Genomic DNA, 24,088 nt, shown 5'->3' on the forward strand with positions numbered 1-24,088 from the left:
ACATAATTTAATATAAAAGTTTAGAAACGACAACATGAAGAGACTCACTCAAGAGAGCATGCACACAGGTCATTCTACTCTCAATAATGATGATTCAAATTTGTTAATGGGTTTATTATAATATATTATCTTGAGCATGACCTAAGTTTTGCTTTACCTTCTTTTAAAAGATGATACACGTCTTTCTTACCTTTTAATATTAATTTTTATTCAAATTATTTTAAATTGGTTATCTTATATAATTTTTTTTTAATTTAAAATTCCAATTTATGTTTAAAATTTTGTATAAGTTATTTATGTATATCTTTTATAAATTAAAATATTTTGAAGTTTTAACAAAATATAAAAACACCGTTGCTTTATACAAAATGATTGCTGGTTATATTATATTTTTCTGGCTATATTATTTTGTAATTTTATTAAAAAAAATATTTTCCTTGCGTAAAACACACATTACACACTTACACTTATACACATCAAATTTATATTTATACAGTTCATATGATGAGTGAGTGTTTGTTGCATATATGCAAGAAGAAAAAAACGTCTCAGTTTGGAACTTTTTTCCACTCATGATCTGAGTTAGGTATGGTTTGACTAGATTAGGACTGAATTTAACAAGGTTTAAATGAAATATATAAATTTAAACACTATACATAGCTAAGTCATAAAATTAATAAATTAGAACTAATAAATATTTATAATTCAAAGTTCTAAACAAATGGTATAGCTATCCTCAGAATATTATTATCTTATTATGCTTATTAATTTAGTAAAAGTGTTACAATTTATGCCTAATTTTCAAAAAGGAAAAACTTAAAATCTGATGAAAAATTTGGTTGGACTGAATTAACTCAAGTAACCTAATTCTAACAAAAAAATACATTCATTCTTATTTTAAAAAGACTAAATGTTACTTTTTGGTCTATTGTGTTTTGAATTTTGAGATGATTTTTTTAGGGGCCAAATGAACCACACGGGTTTGAAGTTTGAACTTATTATAATGAAGAAGGTACAATTCATATAAAAAAAAAAAGAAAAAGAGAAGTAACGTACAAGCTATCTTTAGTAAAATTACGGTATATCTTTTCCTATGGAGCAAAATGAGTTCTGGAATATGTGCTGAGATGATTGGAAAGTTATGAAGACATGATTATGACTTTCATTTTTCAAAGGGAAGAGATTAAGATAACTTTTTTCATACACACTTCATTTACGTAAGTCGAGTTTGGATTTATCACACAAACAAAAATAATCTCTAAAATAACAATTTTTTGTGTGAAGTCGAGTTTGGATTTATCACACAAACAAAAATAATCTCTAAAATAACAATTTTTTTTGTGTGAATAATAATTAATTTTATGTGTTAGTTAGAAATGAAAAATTAATATTTCAACACATTCATGATTTTATTATGTATGTACATGAAATATTAACTATTAATTTTGTTCATCAACTGAATTTTGTTATTATACTCTCTAAAATAAATTATCTACTTTAGAAAACTTGGATCCCAAAAAATTTACAGTAAGAACAAAATATAAATGGGAAAGAGTATTCATAAAAAATAATTAACGCATAATAAATAATCATAGATGAAAGTAAGATTAGACACCCATTTTAGTCCCTGAAAATTTCACTCAACCTAATTTACTTATACTTAAATCAAATACTTTTGTATAATTGTAGACATAAAACTATAACTTTTTCATCTATTTAACGTTTTAAAGAATCAACTTCGGTCACTAATAATTTTGTAAGGACTAATGGTACGTGATTTGCTCTTCTAGAAGCTAACTATGTGAAAAAAGTAAAAGAAGATGATTAAAGGACTAATGTGTTCCACATTTATAATTTCAAAAGAATATTTGGTAACTTTTTCTCTCTTTCAGCAATAAAATTGGCGTAATTAATTCTTTTGAGGGACCGAACTAAACTATCACTTTAATCAAGACAATTTAGATATCCAAATCAAACTTATTATTAGGCCGAAAACACTATCAACCAATGCTTTATTGCATATACATATGAAACAGACTTTAATGTTGGGCGAAACATAATCTTTAAGGTTGTACCAATTGTAATTGTAAGTTACATAAGGGTAGTGCTACTCATTCATGCTAATATAGAAAGCTTACAAGTTAAATTTAATCTAATAAAAAAAACTGAACAAATATACCTCTAATTTACAAGAAACTATGAAACGGAGATACAACTAGTGACATCTTTTTTTTCTCTATAATCGTTGATGTACTGATTTGGAACACTTAAGAGTACATAGATTTGAAGCCTTCTGTAAGAGGAACCACTTTAGCGGACAACCTGGACTGCAATTTTGATGCAGCTTGACGAATATCCTGAGGATCAAAAATGTAAATGCCTATCTTATAAAAGAGGCACAAATTTCTTAACATTACTAATAGGACAAAACTTAGATGTCATTTCTTAAGAGATTTTGGTGGGGGTGTTGTCTAATCAGAATTGGAATTTCTTTTTGATTTTGATAATCTGTGCTGACCTTTAACGCAGATGTTTATTAAACAAATTATCAAGGTAAAACTTTAATTCTGATTGAACAACACCAACAAAAAACACTTAAGGAGTTGCATCTAAATTTTGTCTTTATTATAAAATGCATATTTAATGTGGTGCTACAAGAGAATATGTCCCCCCTCCAAGAGGAAGGTCAAGACACTTCACAATTCTTGGAGTTTTGCATCTAATTAGTATCAATGCAGATATGAGACCTTGGGGGATGCAATTTGCAAGTTAAAAAACTAAAAGGAAAACTATAACATTACCTCTATAGTATATCTTGGAGAAAAATGAGTCAACAGAACTGCTTTGTTGCGAATCCACTGTGCATTTGCAATGATCTACATAATTAGCATAAGTTTACTAATCGGGAACTCCTCAAATATAATATGCAGTAGAGTCATAATTCTGAGAATTTGTCTGAGCAGGTAGAGACTCCAGGTTTTTATCTTGAAATGACATGAAAATGAGTCATAAATGCAACATAGTATATGACTAATAAGCTATGTACTTGGTTGAACTCTTCTGTAACATTTGGCACAAAAGCTGTTGATAATGAAAAGATTATGATAAATATGTATATGCATTAAACATGAACACTACCTCAGTCATACAAGACAGCAACATGAAAGAGAAAGGGCAAGTATGAGAGGGCTGCAAAAGCTAGCCTTTGTGCATCTTTGATTTTGTTGAGCTAACTATAAATAGCCATGACAGAGTGAAAGATGTTGCATACCTCAAATAAATGTGTATGTCCATGTTGCCGAGCATGATCTATGCTGAATGAATCATCTAGGAAAGTTGCCTATTAAAGGAGGTTCAACAAGCAAATCAATCAAACAAAAAAGGGAAAAATAAAATAGCAATAAAGAAGTCAGAGCACACTACAAAAAATGGCAATAACATTTTTTAAATTGTTTAATTCCTTTTACAAGTAAAGCGGAGTCTAAAAGTAATGATGATATCAACTTAGGTGAACTGGTGAAGACAAACCTTTGGGATACAATAAAAAGAATTTCATTTCACTGTTAATTGATATTGTTACAATTAATTGTCAGAAAAAAATGACTAAGAAAAGGTTAAACATAAAGGAGAAAAAAGAAAAAGAGAGAATAATATCCCATATAAGACTAAAATCATTAAATGTGATTTCTTACTTACAAGATTTTACTAGTAGCCTCTCACCCATTCTCTAATTCTATCTATCTTCACTTTTTATAGGCAAGCAACAATTATTTTCTTTTTACTAAAAAAAAGTGAGTTCAATAAGAGAGGAAACGGCTTGTTAAAAAAAATGAGAGGAAAGGATGACAAGCAGGAAATCCTTCTCTCTCTCTCCCCCCCTCCCCCCTCGCTCTTCCTTTAAAAGGAAAGGCAAATTTAAAAAGAAAATGACTATCACAGAAAAGGATAAGAAATCTGCCAGGAAATACATATGGAGAAAGCAAGCAGGAAAGTCATAAGGTCATAACCAAAAAAAAAGGGCATGCAATCTTTTGGTATATCCATCAAGGAAAGAAACCCCCTAGATTATCAATGAACTAGTAACCATAAAAATTTATAATCTCATCCTTTTCACTATTGTTTTCATTCCTTCCAATTCCACTATAACCAAGCACAAAATAAAAATTTAACTTAAAATTCCCATGACAATACCTCAAGTTGTAAACATGATCATCATAAAGAACTAGTTAAGGAACGACCAAATTAAAAGTCCATTTATGGAATGAAATAGACTTGAAGGCTGTTTTGATAATTGATGCTAAAAATTCTTACATATATAATATTGCCCCATACTTAGATCTGAATCTCTATAGCTATTCTCTATTTCTAAGGATTTCAGCAGATCATGCTGTCAATTCTCAAAGTCTGCAGAACTTGGGAGATGAAATAATTGTACCCATTTCATTAAAAGATTGTATTGTACCTCGGTTATAAGAATTTTTGCTCTCAATGCATCAGCATTACACGGGTCAAGCATAAAATCCGATGTTGTATCACCGGTGAAGGCCACCTCAGGCGATAATATCATGTCGGTAATCTAGAAAGCAGAGTTCATTAAAGGTAAAGATCAAAGAAGACTTAAATCAGAATTGAGTTCCAATATTACAAACCTCAACACCTGATTTCTTCAATTTCTCAATTTGTTTCCCATTAAGGTGTGCATACTGTTTCCTCAACTTCTTCCTGATTGAGTAGACTACATAACCCTGCATAAAACATGTATGTGTTTTCAGCAGACAAAATGTGGGAATGCCCAAATGGCATTTCTTAACAAAATTTCATATAGATGACAACAAAATATGGTAAGCTGAAACCTGTTAAGTTTTGGGTCAAGTTTTTGTACAAGGAATGAGGTAACTTCTAACCCTGATATAATATACCCTTCATTTAAAAGACAAGGGCCACAGAATGCAGATCGAAAGATACCTGGCTGGGTATAACATGTTGTGTTTTGAATGGTCGGACAACAAGGTTATTCCGTATCTCATACGTCTCCCCTAAAATGAAATTTTGCACGTCATTCCTTGAAGATATTTCCTGATCATTAACGAAAGACAAATGAAACATACCCACATCCAAAGCAACCACTTCAGCATTCAATTCAACTTGGCCCATTGTTCTGTGAATATCAAGCAGCTTCTCGACATCCTCTTTGATGCAAGGAGGCACAAACACAGTTGGAGGTTTCAAATTGAACAAACCACGGCTAGCTACATACATTGGCAGCCCTCCCTAAATCATTCAAAATCATCACACCCTTAGGCTAAATTTACACTTAACATCCAAAGTACAGGATACACAGAATGCATATAACTTGCAAACAAATTACTAGGATGAAAAAGCACATTCACAGGTATTTGATGCCTCCCAAAAAGAAAGGCCAGCATTAGATTATGTAAGTTGTTTTTAGAGTGTGTTTGGTTTACTAAAATCCCGTTTTCTAATGCATCTTGAACCCAAACCTTCTCCAAAATCGAATTGGCATTCAACATGCCTATGTACGCCATCAACTTACCACTTGCAAGTTACAACCATAAATAGGCTCGAGTTCTAACATTAAAAACTTAAGGCACTGTTTGGTTTGAGGAAACATTTTCTACATTCATTTTCAGTTTTCACATCTAATTACAAAAAATGTCAGTATCTTCACTTTATTTTCCATTTTCAAAACTTTATACAAGAAACAGTGAAAATAACTTTATATTATTTTTTGTTTTCATTATTTCATATATAAAATTAAAGCAGAAAATAAAAACAAGACATTTTTTTTTCCATACTAAACAGCCTTTAGGCCATGTTAATCAAGTATGAATTGGCTGGCTTTTCTATCAATAATCAATACAACCTATTATGATAACACGGAGCATGTGTAATTTAGCCTCTTTTTTTTTTCCCTTTTTACTAATCCAAAAAAACACAAAAACACCAGAACATAAAAGGTTATTGGTGACAAAAGTGGAGAACCTTACAATGTGATCAAGATGAGCATGAGTAATAAAAAGGAAGTTTTGTTGAATAGCCCTACTAGGGCACCTCCCAATATCAAAAGAACACTTGAACTCAGGGATTATGATGCATGTCTCTTGGCCTCCAACTGAAAGACCCTCTATGGAATAACCTTCCAAGTCCAAAACTTTACGGCTAACCTGCGACCGGGCTACCCGGTACTGTTCTTCGTGATCAATCACTTTGCTGATTTCGGACAAATACCCCGACGAACCTTTCAGGACATTGTTGACATGGCTCTGCGTTGAAACTTGGTGGTTCAGTGGTGGCTTTGGAGGGAAAATGGGGTGGTGTATTGGGAAGAGTTGAGGGGTCTTGAAGGCTAAATTGCTAAGAGAAATTTGCATTGTTCTCTGTGAATTGGAACAGAAACAGAGAGGGAGAGGGAGAGAAAGCAGGGTTTAATGTGGGTTTTAAAAAGGTTGGTGTCGGCCTGAACCACCGGTACTATTGTGATGGAATTGGAGGATAAGGTTAACTTGCTGAACACTGTCGTTTTGACTTTTGAAGAACATTTTTTTGTTTTTATTTCTTTTAAATGATTCATTTTCAAAAAAAAAAAATTACAATGTATTTATTTAGTATTTTTTAGTGGAGACAGGGTTGATGATATAGTATTAGAATTTATGAAAATTGTTTAATTTTAAAGTTACTTGTTCTCTTTCTCTTTTATAAATAATTATTACTTTCTTTTAGCTTTTCTATTTTAGAAAATAAAAATGATTTTTTTACTGCAATTGGTTTTGATTATATTTTAAATTGTATTTATTAGGGAGAAAAAATAGTCAGAATCAAGTAATCAACAAAACATGTTTTATGTTTTAAACTTAAGTTTTTATTATATAAAAAAACTAAACAAGAAATACATAACTGCACAATGACAGTTCTTATGAGGGATTACCGATGAAGGAGTTTGATATCGCTTTTAAATAGAAGAATTAGTTCCTATATAAGTAACTAGTTCTTGTGATTAAAATTATTTGGCAAGATAATATGTGAAATTTATTTTAAGTTCTTAAATAATTATATAGGACATGTAAAATTTTTAAATACTCTTATAATATATAAGACATACTTTCTTTGTTTGTAGTAAAAAAAAGAAAAAAGAACAGTAAACAATGTGAAATACACATTTTTACCCTCTACTTTAAATCAAAACTTTTATTTTAATTCATTTTTTTTTTCACTCTATCAAACACTCTAATAAGGACCTTGACTCTTTTTTTTGTTACATAAGAACCTTCACTTTGCTATTGGAGATGCCTGTTTCCTTTTATGGAGCAATAATTTGGTGCGTTATGGTTTTGTTTAAATTTTGTGCTATCTAGAATGATTTTAATCTACTAAGTCATAATCAAAACCAAGTTTGTAACATCAAATTTATTCAAATACTAACTCTAATTCAAATATGCACATGTTCTTTTGCAAGGTTTTATAAACCTCTACTTCTTACATGATAACTGGCGGAGCAAGTATTTGTATCAAAGTTTGTATAATGATTGCCCCGTTTCCCAGCAAGTAGCAATTAACAAATGAAATAAGATTGCACAAGTAGATGTATCATCTTGATTTCTGATTTGAACTATTTACACTCCATGAACAATAACCATACACTCTTCAATGAAATTGAAGAAAACGCTTGTTTGAATCTGCAAAAGCTACATCGCTGCAAACTGCAATTCTTGAAGTTGACAAGATTATCTCTGCATTTTGTAAGGTGAAACCATGAATGATGGGCAAAGGTAACCCTTTACTCAGACGTGCATTTGCATATGGCAAGAAGACAGTTTCAATAAGCGTCCACACAACTGGCTGCAGTAGGAAAAGACAACACATCCTTCATTAATGATAAACTTTAGAATTAAAATTTTAGTATTTGTTATCACGCGTCTTATACAAACATGAAACATAAAGGCACCTGAATGAGGTACATCCGCAGATTGCCAATGTTGCTCCATTTCAATGACATTTGAAAGTCATTCAATCTGATAGAACCTACGAGGTTGTTTCCTTTGATTTTGACCAGACCTGTACCTTGAATTACCTATGTCAACAAGATGCAATGTAGCCATAGCGGTCATTCATTGTAAAGGAACAATTCATTACAACAACAAACAGGGGCAATACATGATCTGATAAACTTCGCAAATTTGGCAGCTGTGTTAGTGACAGGATTAGGTCATGGAGGGTGGCACTGCTCCAATGCCAATTTTAAATTATGGGGGTTAGATGGAAAAGGAAAATAAGAGATTCTGAATAATTGGCATCTGATGAAAATATTGCATGTTATGTCATGTGATGCAAAGCACTAATACCTATTTATACTCAAAATTCATAACTAGTATATGCTGGTGCAATAAGATTTACTATACTAACATCATAAGATTCCCAACACAATGAGATTCCTAATATTCTATCATAGTCTACCACACAATGTTAGCTTTAATTATTTTTAAGCTGACTATTCTTTAATTATGTGCCCCCTATCCGCCAGTGGTTGAATAGATACGCATAGTATCTGGATAAAATATATTCCTTGCATAAATATACAAAAAGAAAGTAGCACCTTACTCTATATCTAAAAAAAAAAGTAGCATCTACTAATACTAATTATGACAAACTTCAGTAATTCATTTGAAGGCTTAAATGCAATTTTGATCCCTCTATTTTATTCGATCTACAATTTTGATAACTCTATTTTAAAATTAAAACATTTGGTCCCCATAGTTTAGAAAATCCTCAATTTTGGTTTAATCTTTAATTTTGTCTATGCTTTATTTCTTTTATTTTCTTACTTTGTAACTAATTAAATCATTTCTTAATGGTACCTTTAATGAATAGTTAGGTTTAGGGTTCAATTGCACTAAACGAAAAGAAATAAAACGTAAACAAAATTGAGAATTTGACCAAAATTGCGAATTTTCTAAAATAGGACTAAGTGTCTCTATTTTGAAATGGAAGGACTAAAATGACAGATTTTTTAAAATAGAAGAACAAAATGTCTCAATTTTAAAATGGATGGGCCAAAATTGCGGATCAAACAAAATATGGGGACTAAAATTGCATTTAAGCCTTCATTTAAATAACAATCAGTTGCAACATCACTACAAAACTAAACTGCTAAAATGATTGGTTCTTTAAACACAGCTTTTCCTGATGCTAGGGTAAGGTAGAGGAAACCAAAAATTGTCTATTTCTTACCAAGCGATCATTGCAGTTGAATACTCAAAAATATATTATTGAGTTAAACCAATCATTGATAGCAATCCCTTAAACTGATAAATATTCACGAGTCTGACATACAGGGCAAACACATAGAGTCTGCAGCCAAAACAACCTACTATCCTAGCAAGGACTGTTGACCACTTGACCAACAAGCCAATCCAGCGGACTGGAAGATTGATTAGCCAAGTTTTAAGATAAATGACAGTACTAACAAAGACTGATATGGATTAGCTTCTGTTAATAGAAAAAAGAGAGTATTAAAGAGAGCAGCCCAATGTTGTACAATTAAGCTTGCTGAACTCCATTTTACATCCACACCAGCCTGTAGAACATAAAATAATATCTAGTACATCCTAGTAATATTCAGAATGGCGATGAATAAAACATACACATAAATTTTAAAGATCTTACCAATGATATGCATGCCACTGGTATTACTTCATCTTCTTCCAAAACATCGATTGCCATGTCTGCAAATATGGTGGCACCAGCTTTCTGATTTGAAATCTCCACAACTGGAGGAGACGATAAAGATACATTCAAGTTCATGTCATGATTTGGGTATTTCTTGTACAGCTGGGGAACAATAAATCTCCATCCTGCAGTGTTCAGTAGAGATTGATCTGGTATTTGGTCAACAATCCAGTGCATAAATTTTGCCTGAACACAGTAAGCACTTTCTTTGAGCCAATCCAATGATAAAAAAAGAATATTTTGAGAAAGTGCACAATTTAAGATCATAACCGAACATCTAAACTTACATCATAATATAAGGCTGTTGCGGAGTTAAAAACAGCCTCATCTAAAGTGATCCCTAGCATTTTTGATGAATTTGTGCATAAAATTGGAAGTTTCGAGTTCTTGTGGTCGAGGTCAAGAATAGGTAAGGAAATCTTTCTTTCTATAAATAACCCATTGGTTTCAAATCCAACAGATGAATCACTGAATAAAACATCATTGACAAAAGTGACATTCATAGAAGCATGATCATCAACTGGGACCTCCCTTGGAAGACTTTTCAAATACGAGTCAAGGCTTGAAATCCCTTTCGTAAGTTTCTTGGCGATAGCATTTTCCACTGTTGAACCAATTTTATCTTCAAAAGCATCAACTATCCTGTTAGATATGAAGCAAAACTAAAAGTCAAAAAATCATAAAATCATTTTTATGCCAGATAAAGGTGACATGGAAATGTATGAATAGATGATGATAAAACTAGATATGCGGGAAAGTGGAAACCTCCAAATATTGTTTACTTACAAAATTTCAGAAAACATTAACTACAACAACACATGTCCTATGGTGTATTTTCATCCTATTTTAAATAATACCATGTTAGAGCATGGTTTCATCAGAGTAGCTGGAAAAGTTGGAAATTAAAGGAGAAAAATCCTCCTGGTGGTGATGATAGATAGGGATAATGTTTCTAGGCTAGAAATAAGTGACCAGTTTGAAGCAGTTGATTACTAGATTATGAAGAGAAGAATTGATAGGAAAGGCCCTCCAATTACCAGGGTTTATATGAAGAAAAATAGAGGAGAGATGTAGGGGATTATAACCCCTAACTTAGTTGTAACTGTTAAAAAACAAAAGAACTTAGTTGAAACTGTTAGCAGCAGGCATAATCCGGCCTAACATTATCTCTTATTCCAACTGTACAATTTTTAGTTAAGAAAAGGGATGAAGGGCGGAGATGTTGTGTGGATTATAGGGCTTTCAATAATATTATGATATCCAGCAAGCTTCCAATCCCTGTCATAGAGGATTAGGGGGAGCTAAGGTGTTTTCCAAGTTGGACTTAAAGTCTGATCAGCATCAAATTAAAATGTGGGAAAAAAGATATTGAGAAAACCACCTAAAAGAAAAGTAACGAGCTGTTTAGTTTGAGAAAATGTTTTCTGTTTTCATTTCTTATTTTCACTTCTAATTACAAAATGCTACCTTGTGTTCCATTTAGTTTTCTAGTTTCAAATAGAAAATGAAAAAAATAAAATAAATTTCAGAGTAAACAGGCCTAAGGCATCTTATAGGAGGAGGGATAAGAAGCAGCCAGCACAAGTTCTATAATGCTACAAAAGATACAGGAAACATTGAAACCTATGTTCCTTTATGAGCTCGAAATTTGAAGCTAATATGGATATTTCCATACCCTTGATAAAGCCAAGATGCACCTCCATCCAATTTTATTGAAATATCTTTAACATTAGACCCGCAGTCCTTGAGTTTCAGCTTCAAAGACCCTTCCTGGTTCTCCAAACCCAATGTAAGTCCTACTTCCATGCCTTCAACCTTTCCAGCAGTAGCACTAATCAAATTCCTTTCTGATTACAGTTGTGAAGAAGATGAACAGATATAAACAGAAATAATAGTAAAAAAAAAACATCATTTTCATCCCATACAAACAAGAATAATCATATACCAATATAAGAATATGAACTTTCCATAAAATAAGTAAAACAACAATACCACATACAAATTCCATACTGAATGCCATAGCCCATAGCGCAGTTTATTTATAATTAAACAAGTTAACATCGTTAGATACCAAAATCCACAACATAAATTAAACAAGTTAAGATACAAATTCCAATGAAACAACAAGCAACACTTATAAGTTCCAATCAAACAACAAACAACAAGCAACACATGCATGCCATTGTGAACTAATCAGAAACCATCTTGAATTGACTTTTAAAATAATTATTATAAAAATCAACAAACTTACTGACAATCTTTAATTGGAGGACAGTGTAAAATAACTTTGAAATTGCATTCTAATTAAATCTTCTCTCTTTATATACACAAACAAAATAAAGGAAAAATTTCATACCTGAACTTCTGCTCTACCTCTGTCAGAGATCTTAACAGGCACAAGCCATGTACTATAAGAGTAATACCAATTCATACTCAAATTACAAGTAACCCCAGAAGCTATAATGGAAATTCCTGTCTCCCCTGGCTTGACATGCGAGGAAGGAACATCAATATGATAAATTGTGATGTTGGAGAGCACCATGTAGACATTACCCACAACTGGGATTTTCGCAGTCTTTTCAATATTCGGCAATCGAAGTGAGACCAGTGAGGAAATTGCCTTGTTCACCAGCAACTCCTTCACAAAGTCAAGGCCATTTTGGGTAATCAACAAGGATATAAAAGCTTCGTTTTTTGGTTGAAATTGAGCATACCCTTGAGTCAATGAAGAGGCTAATAGAAACAGAACAAAGAAAGGTGCCATTTTGATTTATCGTTCGCGGAAATTGGAGTTGATCATCTGTTGCAGGAACATAGGGGAAGCAAAGACGTAGAAGGGAGAAAATCTTTCCCAGGACTCAGAAATACCGGTGAGGGACATGAAAAGTCCAAAGTGCCCAAATTGATTTGGAGTTTATCCAGCAGAAAAGTAAACACCGGCTAATTTAAAAATCATGATTTATTCTTCTAAAAAAATTATTTATTTGTACAATGAATATTTATAATATTTTTTATATAACATTACTTTTGTACTAATATTCTCATTCCAAAAGAAACCATTCATGAATCATAGTAAAATACGGCTATTTTCTTTAGGCAGCATGTCTATGGAAAATGCTTACCACTTGAAATTAAATGGACTAACAGCAAATGGGAAAAAATAAGTGTAACTTCGAAAGGATAAATGTTTAATTTATATATTATTATAATTTTAATTATATAAATTATATTATAATTAAAATTTTATTAAAAATATTCTTGATTATGTAAATTATATTTTAGTTTTTTTTATAAATAATTTATATTTTGTTATAAAAATGAAAATAATAATAAAAAGAGATAAGTATACGAGGAATTCAAGAGTAATTGTTTTTATGTGCTGTTTCACAAATTCATGTTGTTTAACATTTTCTTCTAATAAGTTAAACTTAAGCATAAAGCACTATAATTTTTTTTTCAAGACAAACTTGATTTGCGCTCAACTTGTCTACATCCTCACTGACCATTAACATTAATTATGTTTTTTTTTATAGACATATGATCATCAATTAATTCATCATTTTTGAATTATGATTATTATTTTTTTAACGTTTTATATTTTAGAAATTGAATGGTTGGAAAAAGGAATTATTAGGTTGGTCTAGTTATACTGAATAAAGCTGGTTCGCATGGTTCTTGTATTATTTAGAAGGAGTGATTTTCAAAAATAAAGTTAATATAATAATGTATGATGTTTCTAAATTAAAGAAATCGTTAGTTGTCGTAGATAGAATTATTAGGCTTAAATGACAATTTAGTTCATATAAAATGTCTTGTATTTTGTTTTTGTTATTAAAATATTTTTAGTTTTCATTCCTACTATTAAATAACAGCTTTAACTGGCGATATAATAGGATTACCTTAGATTTTTGTATGGCACCGTTTTTATTTTATGTTTTGTTTATGATATCATCTTCAACCTGATTTCATACACGTTAATTACTTTTGCCTAGCTCGTGTGGGAAATGATGAGGATATTTTTGATTGGAGGGGGGTTATTAACCTAATCATTTACTTAAGATATTCAAACTATTTGTATTAAACCAACACACATTGGTTTTGTATGAAATAATATACGAAGTTGAATTTTAATATTGAGCATTATCATTTCTCAGTTAAAAAAATTAATGTCCCATCATGCAACTAATTCTGATTGTGTTAGGAGCAGAGGGGAGGGAAAGAAAACTACACTACATGATCAAGACCTCTTTACAAACTAATTTTCTAAATTCTTATTGATTCTTAGAGCTTTTATACACAATTGCATGTCTACATTCCCACTACAATAACCGCTACAATAACCATTACAATAACCGCTATAATAACCACTACAATAACCGCTACTAGAATGATAACTACCCCAATGACAGGTTTCCATGACAGAGCATCTTCTTCCTAACATTCTCTAGCCCATCAAAAACACATTGTCCTCAAGGTGTTGGGTGTAGAAAATAGAACCTGGATCCCAAATGAAAATGGGTGTAAGAATTAGTGCCTGAAGATGATTGTGGAGACAGAGCCCTTTGGCAGTGACGAGAATGACGAAGATGAGGAGGAGGAAGGGGTGGTTGAGATTTGTGTCCCTGATCGTGGCAGCACACACAACAGAAAGGGAGAAGTGGATGTCAGAGGGAAGGATGCCACGATTAGAGGACTTTGTGTGGGACCGATGACTGGCGACTGGGAGGGATTCGAAGAAGAGTGCGTGGTGCTTGTTAACGGGAAGGTGGAAAGTTGCCATGGGAAAGGGAGGCAACGTGGTTTCTGCAGTTGGTGGAGGCGACGTGGTTTCTGCTGTTGGTGGTGGCTTAGCAGAGGAAGAAGTTGGGTTGATTGTCTTAGGAAGCAGAGGCGGCATGGGTGGTGACTTCGCAGAGGCAGAAGATGGAGAAGGTTGTTTAGGTACCATGGTATTCAATATCCGAATAATGACATCAAGTTTGGAAGTAATGGAAGTTTGGTCTGCAGCAGTGGAAGTTTGAATTGCAGCGAGTTTGGCCATGGCGGCCTCGAGACGATCCACACAAGCGGTGGAAAGTTCGGTGTCCGCCATTGAAGAGTGGCAGGTCGGACCAATTGTTAGGAGCAGAGGGGAGGGGAAGAAAACTACACTACTTGGTTTCGAGGACCAAGACCTCCTTACAAACTAATTTTCTAAATTCTTCTCTTTCTGCCTTATTCATTGATTCTTAGAGCTTTTATACACAATTGTATGTCTACATTCCCACTACAATAACCATTATAATAGCCGCTATAATAACCACTACAATAACCGCACCCCACTACAATAACCGCTACTAGAATGATAACTACCCCTATGACAGGTTTCCATAGCAGAGCATCTTCTTCCTAACACATTGTATTCATTTTTCTATTTATTAATGAATGAATTTTTGGAAAGCAAATCATCAGAACAACCATCTCAATCTTGTACTTGATATTATGTACAATGTACACATAAGATTTATGGAATCAAGAATCTACTAGAGAATCCAACCATTACATCTCAATACTAGACACATACTTTGACTTTATTTTTTACAAGTTACACATTAGAAGCTTTCGAGGTGCTTAATGCAATTTCTGTCCTGCTTCCCACTTGCTTTTGTTTTTGCTTAATATCCTTGCTAGCATCGCCTGAACCATCTCTTTTGCTTACCTGTGGGAACATTAAAAATCTATATTTAGAAGATGGTAGAGATACGCAAGCAACATGCTCATGCATTCTAATCATATCTTTCGTGATCATGACATTATATATGAAAAAAAGAGAATCATAATTCCAGTCTCTAAAAATTGTAAAAACCTGTCACATTAATCCTTAAAATTAAAGAAATTTTAAATCAGTTCATGAATTTATAAGTTGTTTCACTTAAGTTTCTAAACTTAACTATTAATCTTTATTTTGGTGCCTGAACATATGTTAGTATTATTACTTTAGTCACATTTTTTTGAATTATAGGCTAATGTGATTGCCAGATTGCATTTTCAAGAACTTATTTTAATTTTAGAGACTAATGTAACAACTGAGACTAAAATGATGTAAACTATCACTGAGACATAATCATGAATCTGTTATGCATGACTTGGATGGCATGTGAACTAGTAAAGAGATTCTGACCTTTGGCTGCTCTTCATGGAATTGATAACTAGGCACTGTTTTCCGCCTTGAAACAGTTCTCCTAGCTTTGAAGTTGGTCTTTGGTGTATGTGGTTTGAAGCTAACTTTTTCTTCTCGTGAATTGATGGAATAGTTATCAAAATGAAGGGGCACTTCATTTGACCCGCAGCTCTCCTTTTCTTCCCCAGCAGCATCAAAAAATCTTGTCATGATTGTGAATTTGTGACTACCATTAGAAGGGTCATACTGCTTCATGGCATGGCTTTCAACTGATGATGTCTCCGGAAGGCGCGTTGCCATCCACCGCTCAAGCCAACTCCAACTCATATTTGACTCCATGCTGTTAAATTTTGGAGATTTCCTCTTTGAACAGATTCTTAGCTGCAACAATCAGGATTAGTGTTTTGTTACCAGTCCTGTGCCTTTATCTTCATTAAATTTCTATGTACTATCGGTGTAAAGAATTTTACATGATCAACTAATCAGAAATCATTGTTATTATGAATTTTTAGTTAGTTATTGTAAAAGTCACAAAACTTACCTTACATGATTGTTTGCATTTGGATAATAGTGTAAAATTTGTTTATACCGTCACTGTATCCGTGCATATATTGTTTACTCTTTAGTGTTTACCTGTTGTGAGAAAGCATAAGCCAGTGCTCTTTCCCTCCTGGTTGAAGCCTCCATTCTATTCTGCATCCTCATTTTTGAAACATAGCTACTTACTGTGCTGTCATCCCAATCTTCCTGAAAATGTCGATGTTACTATGCAGCTTAACAGAATTTTGATTGGTTGTAACTTGTAAATTATAGCCAATTTAATGGGTCCCTGTTAAAGTTCAGACTATTAAATGCTCCTACAATGTGTGCTATGTATAAAATTAACGAACCTTGCTTGCGTTGGTTGTGACTTTATATTAAAAACAAGAAAAAATCATGTGTGCCAGAAACTGGTTGTACTAAATAGAAATACCTTGCTGAGAAGTGAGAATTACCAATTAAGGTGTATCCTGATATATTTGACTTTTGGTTATGTTGGAGAATGCAAACAATACAAAGGAAAAAAGTGGCCAAGTGGAATATTAAATTTCAACATCAATATCACATTCAAAAGTGTTGGGGAGGTACCAATTGAGCTAGTGACTTAGTTGGCCTAGACCCTAGACACATTTATGATGCGGAACAAATTAACCCAAAAAGATGATTTATCAAGTTAACATGCTCATCTTCTTTACACCCTTCTTATCACTCTTCTGGTTCTTATTTTTCTTTTTTAAAAGAAAACTTTGATAAAATATTAACCACTCTTTTAGTTAATCATCTGAAGTTTAAAATATGTTCTGGAAGATGTCTTAAATAGTACTTCTGTCTAATTTCTTTGTTCTTTTCTTCTGAATTTATTATTCTCTTGAGCATATCTCAATTTTAATTTTTTCTCTTTTAACCAAAATCATGGAGTGCCAGTTCACAAGCATCATTGTCTTCTGTTGTACCTTTTGCTTTATTGCTTGAGTTCTGGTCCTGCGCTGAATACGGTGGCAAATGCCCTTTAATTCTCCTTCGACAGAGAAAACTTCCGTAGAGTTTGAGGTTTGGACATCAATTGATGTGCCTATGGACTTTTTGTCTGGACTTTCTGTTACTAAATTGAACTCATCTTTTCCAGTTTGTGATTTGATTTCTCCATTTTGACGCCTCAACTGTAATGTGCAGCATATCAGTGATGCTAATAAGCCAGATTATATGCTATGATTAATGAACAAACTATGAAACATATGAATATTGAACATACCATTATAAGCTAAGATTCTAAAAAGTAACCATTGACATTTTTTTCATTAATAATTTAAAAAGGGTTGAGTAATGGACATGGGAGAAATTAACATTTGGGAAGGGTGAAAATTGACACTCAATTCTCTGTTCAGTGTTGCAATTTTCACTCATCTCATACACTCCTCGAACTTAGTACAAACAACCATTAAGGTAAGCGCATGAATATGTTTTTCACTATTTCCTTAACTTAAATACAATTTTTTCTTAGACTAAAATATTTTTTTTCATATGAATAAGAAAATTGATGTAATTAAAGTTTGGTGAGCTAACCAGGAAGCCTCTAAATGCTGATTGAATAAGAACAGCTGCTTCTTCCTCATTCAATGACTTTTTGGAGTTTGAACTTGGCCTGTTCTGTGCTACATTCTCCACAGTTTCTTCACTTTCAGTGTCTCCTTCATCGTTTAACAAGCCCTCATGTACGGACTGTGAAACCGTGACTTCAGAGCTCTTAACTGAAGCTGAATCATTCTCTGCAAGGACTGAATTGAATTCATCACCACACAAGAATGACCTCACAGATAACATTCTTCTATTTTTAGCACTATTGCGCCTCACCTGTTAATTAGCATGCCATAATTCAAATTAAGCTGGTTAATGCAATATTCAATGAGAACATTATTGGAACTTAAATTGAGCTAAGAGAATTGTATTATGCATTTATGCTTTTTCTATTGTAAATTTGTAGATACTATAGAACAAGTGCAACATATAGACTCACTTTGTTTTCATGAGACCCATCAGAACGATTTTTGGAGAAGACACTTCTTACCAACTCCCCTGTGAAACCCATCTTCAGTTTTCTAAGCTCACAAGTGAAAGCCTTCACAAATTCCCCACGAGATGTCCTCAACCATATTAATATATGCCAATGCACATAGGTGGAGTAGTAAGCTACATTATTATTAGGATTGGATAAAGTATAATAAGGAAAGTGACACATTCTTACTTGATCAACAATATTAGACATTAAATATAAAAATAAATAAAGTTGCATTGGTGTTATTTTAAACGTTACACGAAACTGCTAACTTTTATATATAGGGATCGAGAGACCACATGTTAGCTAGAAATAAGCTTGATCATGATGATCTGTGTGCAGAGCTGTAAGGGTACCCTCTAAATCAGAAAATAATAGAAGCTGTGCAAAAGTAAAAGCAAGATAAAAAAGGCGATGGAATTGAGTGCATGTTTTTTTATTGCTTTTGTACATACTTTTGGCACATGGCTTGCAGATGATAAGCTTTCATAAAGCTTACTTGTTACTGGGGCTATGTCTATTATTCCTTTCTGATTACTGCTTTCTCTGTCCTTAGGGTGGCTTTTTTAATTTTATTTTGGTTTAAATATGTTTTAGGTTTTTAATAAATTATTAATTTTTATTGTGGGTCCTTAATAAATATTTTTGTTGCATCGGATTCTTAACATATTAAATTCTTTTTTATTGTGAGTCATTATCATAACACATAATATCATCTCAACAGTTAATATATATTGAAAATCAGTGATAAATATAATGTTGCATTAGTGCTTAAGGATTCAAAATAAGTGTTTAATATATTATGAATATAATATAAAGAAAAAATTATTAAAAACTCAAAATAAAAATAGAATATTTATCAAGAATCTCAAATATATTTATGATATGCCTTTTATTTTTTTTATTTTTTTTAAATTTTTTTATCACTTTAGTTTGATGCCAGTAGCTTTGGGGACAGGCCGGTTAGGAAGCCTAGAAATAGTTTCAAAGGATTCTTCACTATCAATTTTGTAGGGCACTTTTGCAGATGTGGTGTGTTTCTTTATTTTGGATGAGCTCATGAAATGGCAAAGGTGCAGTGTGTGACATGCTAATAAGTGATAACTCCTAATTCACTAGTCAATTATTTTTCTTTCATGCAGGGTGCCTTTATGAGGAAGTTGATGGAAAGCCTATAGGACCTCGTGTATATGGTTTGGTGGAGTGAATTGAATAGGGAATATGAAATGAAAAAATATGTCATGACTGTCTTTAGTGAAAATCCCGGGAAATTAAATAGTACCCTGATCATCAGTTTTGCATGGTAATTGGAGAATCAGGGATTGCTCAATTAAAACGAAAACCCTGCTTTCCCAACATCGATCTCTCGCTCCACCAAAAATAAAGGATTTGTTTCTTTTCTGAAGCTTTTGGGAAAGATTGATAAGTAAGAATTTAATTTGAAGAACTGTAGAGGAAGAAGGCAGTGATCAAATAATTGAGTTCAATAATGATTTTTTTTGCTTTAAAAAGTATTTGAATTACAAGAAAATAAGCTTTGCATTAAAAATGTGTATTTTACATTATAGTATTCAATTACAAATTATTGTGATTTATGTTTTTATTAACTTTTATAATAATTATATTAAAAGTTATACTAACAATAATAGAGAATATCAATCGATATATGAGAGAGGTCATAAAAGAGAATATCAACTATTGAGAATTTTATATAAATTGACAAAAAAAACTTTAAACTCATATTTAACTAGTCATGCATGTTATAATCTTGTGTAAATTACACTCCCCTTTCTTAAAGATGTAAATAATACATTGTCCTTTTCTCTGGTGTTAAAATTTACACTTCCTTCCCTGATAGATTAGAGTGTATGACACTTTATTTCATTTTTTTAATTTTTAATTTTTAATTAAAATTCCATTAAAAAAATTATTACCAAAATATTCTTTACACTTTTATTCCGTGTGACAACTGTAAGTGTTATATATTCATTCCTTCTTGAGTTAAAATTCACATTTTTCTTCCCTAACAGATATAAACATATTACATATTAAATTAAATATATATATATATATATATATATATAATGATAAATATGCATTTTTTCAGAAGAAGAAAAAGTAATTCACTCTATAATCTTTTAAGCTTTAGTTATTATTATTTTTATATAAATTTTAATGATCAATATACATTCATTTCAGGACACAGTAAAGGATACAAACTGTTTAATATCTAACGAGTAACGACCCATTATAATTAGTTATAACATTTAATTATATTTGAAAAAACCTGTTCCTTTCTTATCCCATGTCTTACTCTCATCATTCAATTAGAGAAAATACATTATCCATTGAGGCCTTTTTCTTTGCTAATATTTGTGTCTGCCCGCGCCTAAAAAGGAATGAAACCCAAATTTTCTACCAGTAGAAGGGATTTATAATACCTAGTTAGCAATCATACACTATCAGCAAGTGGACTTTGGCATATGGCATTGGTGATCCGTTGGTTATGTGGTATTTTGTAGGAGTGAAAAAAGTTAAACAATACAACTTACAAGTGGTAAATAATTCATTCTGTTGCTACATGTCTTAATGATTATTTCTGAACACATGCATGTGGGCAACACATAAAGGACCATGCAATATGCTCTGCCAATCCATTTTCAAAGGCATGGTTAGAATTAATAGTTACTATTATTTAAATATTTAATTGCGAAATATAAAAGTGGTGATGAGCATGTGCAGCCCACTAATTAGCGTGGACTTTGTAGTTGTTTTCTCTTTTGGGGTTGGAGGCTTTTAGCCCTAGCTAGCAGTGTCGTCAAGGACGTACATGATGTATACAAGAAACTCTCGTACAATACTTGATTAATATTACAAGTGCTTCATCCAATATTCTAAAATTCACGTGAAAATTATTGGAGAGAATGTCATTTTTTCTCTCCTGGGCAAGCTATATCTTTCCCTGTCCTTTGACTTTTCATATCCTTTTGTACAAGTTGTTATTGATTTGTTAATAATGTTTGTTAAAAATAAAATAAAAAATACAAAAGAGTATACAAATATGCATAAATATTTTGGACTAAATATAATTTTTTCAAGGTGCAAGAGCTTCATGTAAATTTTATTTTAAATTTTTTGACAGAAACGCTTCTAAAGAGAAAAAAAATTGTGACTTAAACTGTTGCTCATGAAGCGCTGAGTTAAATTATACATGCAGTAGCCAGTATATAGTTGTATAATGGAGCACTTTCTTCAGCTTGAGTTGACTTCCGTAATATTTTCAACTTGATCATGTTCTTCAGCCATTAATTTTTTCAAGGTGCCGCAACGTCCTGTAAATTTCATTAATTCTTTTAAAATTTGTGACTGAAACTGTTCATGCAAAAAGCGTCGAGTTGATATTACATGGCAGTAGTTGTATGAAGTTAATATGAAGCACTTTCTTCAGCTTGAGTTGACTTTCATACTATTTTCAACTTGATCATGTTCTTCAGCCATTAATTCGTTCCTAACCCCCCCAAATAAAATAAAATAAAAATCATTAAGTATATAATACTATATTGTCCAAAGTTAGGAATAAAACACTAATAAGCATAATGAAATTAGGAAGTGGGAGAGGGAGCCCAAAAATATATATACTTTCGTTGGAGAGCACGAACATATGTGTGGAAACATTCTTTGCATGGGAGAAGGAATCATTTGTGGGATTAAATTCAAATATTTTTATTATTGGAGGTTTAATTTAATTGGTTAAACGTGTAAATTATTGTATAGTTCCTTATATTTATCTTTGATTTTTATAGATAAAAAAATTCAAATATTTTTTACAGACCAAATTTATCTATATTATATTAAAGTATAAGAAACAATAAAGTTGGAAAGTCCTTTCCAGAATGGTAAAATCCAAATTCTGGAAACACCATTTTGGAATGTTAAAAAAATTTCACTGTTTTGGAAAAGGATTTACTGAATGCTGTCGCATTTTACATTTTTGTCAACTTTCCAACCTTTGAATATGACTGGTTTGCTGTTGTTGAGCTCTGAGACGAGGCGATTCTTGAAGTCGTTGAGCATTTTGCTGCCATAACCATCAGACGCGGTTGCGAAGCAGGCGTAACATAGCTTCTCCGACATCGGGTGCCGGTGAAGATGATGGATATTTTTGTCCTTTAGGGGGTGCAGAAGCAAAAAAGGAGGTGAAGGAAGTAAATGGCAGCTTTGATTTATCAGTGTTGGATTTGTTTGATAGGTCAAAACCCAATTTGTTATATTTTACTACTAAAAGGAAAAACTAATACAAAACTAAAAGTTGTATAAAATATATAAAAGTCCGAAAAATATTTTGGGTTCACAAGTACAAATTCAAAATCAAACAATTAATATTTCATAGTTTTTCTGTTTAATACTTCACTCTTAATTTTCAAAAGAGTCTCTGGAAATTTCTCTTTTAATGCACACCCTTAAGTATTATTACCTTTTGGTAACTAGATAATAATGTTATTTTGTCTAAAAAAATATTTTTAATTATATAATTGACCTATGTAGTTGTGTTGGATTGCTTGAAATAGCATACAGTTTTATTAGAATATATATGTCTATTGAACTGGAAACATTATTTGATTCTATATATTTTCAAATACTTCCTATTTTCTTTATTATGGTTTTTCGATTGTTATTATGAAATGACTTGTCAATCAGTAATGTTAATTATAATTTTGGTAACAATAAACATGATTATTTTGTCCATATAAATTTTTTTATAATTCCATATTATAACTGTTATAATTGCAAACTAAAAACAAACAACAGATCTCTATAGGCACAAATATCTACATCATCAACTTCTAAATATATCATTGTCATGAAATATATCGATAGATTTCATATGTAACAAATTATAATATATTTATATTTAAGTGTTATTTTATTGATGCATAAATTAACATCAATAACGATCCATGTATACGTGCGAGTACAGTATTAATACTATCCCAGAATTATATATGTGAAATACTACCTCAGAATTAAAACTTCCTTTCTCTCTAACAAACACATGTGTGCGTACCACTAGGTTGTAGTAAGTCAAGTGATTGTCGAGGTATGACTACAAAGGAATGGGATACCTGAGGGGAAATTTGTCAACGTCGTTTTTACAATAATTAATTAATTGAACTGTTCTAAAACATTTATTTCATACATAAAACGAAACATTTACATCTTTGTCTTTGATTATTTTTTTAGTTTTTTTGGCATGATAGCAATGTTAAAATTAATTTTATTGGTCTAGCTACGGGTTGGTCAGTTACGGTAGCTAATGAAATTAATTCACATGGTGTTGTTGAGGAAATTTCTATGAAAGAACACAAACAGACTTGACAGAGACAAAGAATTCTTGCATTTTCGAGGAATTTTCTATGATTGAAAAGGATTAGCATATATTATATACGGGACATTAACAAACGATCGAAGACTTGCTTTTTCTTGATTTTACCTGTGAAGCGGGCATGAAATAAGATGCAAATTAAATTGAAGCTTTTATTAACCAATCTAAGAACAATAATATTTCCGAACCATTTTTTTAAAGAAAAATA

At 31.8% G+C, this 24,088-nt stretch overlaps 3 protein-coding genes across 3 annotated transcripts; all 3 read right to left on the minus strand.

Moving 5' to 3' along the window:
• Positions 1 to 1,996: 1,996 nt before the first annotated feature.
• Positions 1,997 to 6,514, minus strand: LOC114383389 (tRNase Z TRZ2, chloroplastic-like). Its single transcript, XM_028343053.1, has 8 exons — positions 6,009 to 6,514; positions 5,109 to 5,271; positions 4,966 to 5,036; positions 4,650 to 4,745; positions 4,463 to 4,576; positions 3,272 to 3,340; positions 2,802 to 2,876; positions 1,997 to 2,357 (listed from the first exon to the last, which is right to left on the minus strand). The coding sequence occupies exons 1-8, from the start codon at positions 6,390 to 6,392 to the stop codon at positions 2,268 to 2,270; spliced, it is 1,062 nt and encodes a 353-aa protein (XP_028198854.1). The 5' UTR covers positions 6,393 to 6,514; the 3' UTR covers positions 1,997 to 2,267.
• An 882-nt stretch (positions 6,515 to 7,396) lies between these two features.
• Positions 7,397 to 12,637, minus strand: LOC114385122 (putative BPI/LBP family protein At1g04970). Its single transcript, XM_028345099.1, has 6 exons — positions 12,101 to 12,637; positions 11,420 to 11,559; positions 10,032 to 10,386; positions 9,682 to 9,930; positions 7,964 to 8,089; positions 7,397 to 7,857 (listed from the first exon to the last, which is right to left on the minus strand). The coding sequence occupies exons 1-6, from the start codon at positions 12,506 to 12,508 to the stop codon at positions 7,663 to 7,665; spliced, it is 1,473 nt and encodes a 490-aa protein (XP_028200900.1). The 5' UTR covers positions 12,509 to 12,637; the 3' UTR covers positions 7,397 to 7,662.
• Positions 12,638 to 15,191: 2,554 nt separating this feature from the next.
• LOC114383427 (protein IQ-DOMAIN 1-like) lies at positions 15,192 to 18,730 on the minus strand. Its single transcript, XM_028343107.1, has 6 exons — positions 18,459 to 18,730; positions 18,008 to 18,295; positions 17,398 to 17,604; positions 16,538 to 16,651; positions 15,905 to 16,285; positions 15,192 to 15,442 (listed from the first exon to the last, which is right to left on the minus strand). Exons 1-6 carry the CDS (start codon positions 18,705 to 18,707, stop codon positions 15,329 to 15,331), a joined length of 1,353 nt encoding a protein of 450 aa, XP_028198908.1. The 5' UTR covers positions 18,708 to 18,730; the 3' UTR covers positions 15,192 to 15,328.
• Between the last annotated feature and the right edge of the window lie 5,358 nt (positions 18,731 to 24,088).

Source organism: Glycine soja, chromosome 14, assembly GCF_004193775.1.
Source record: "Glycine soja cultivar W05 chromosome 14, ASM419377v2, whole genome shotgun sequence".
Taxonomy (NCBI): domain Eukaryota; kingdom Viridiplantae; phylum Streptophyta; class Magnoliopsida; order Fabales; family Fabaceae; genus Glycine; species Glycine soja.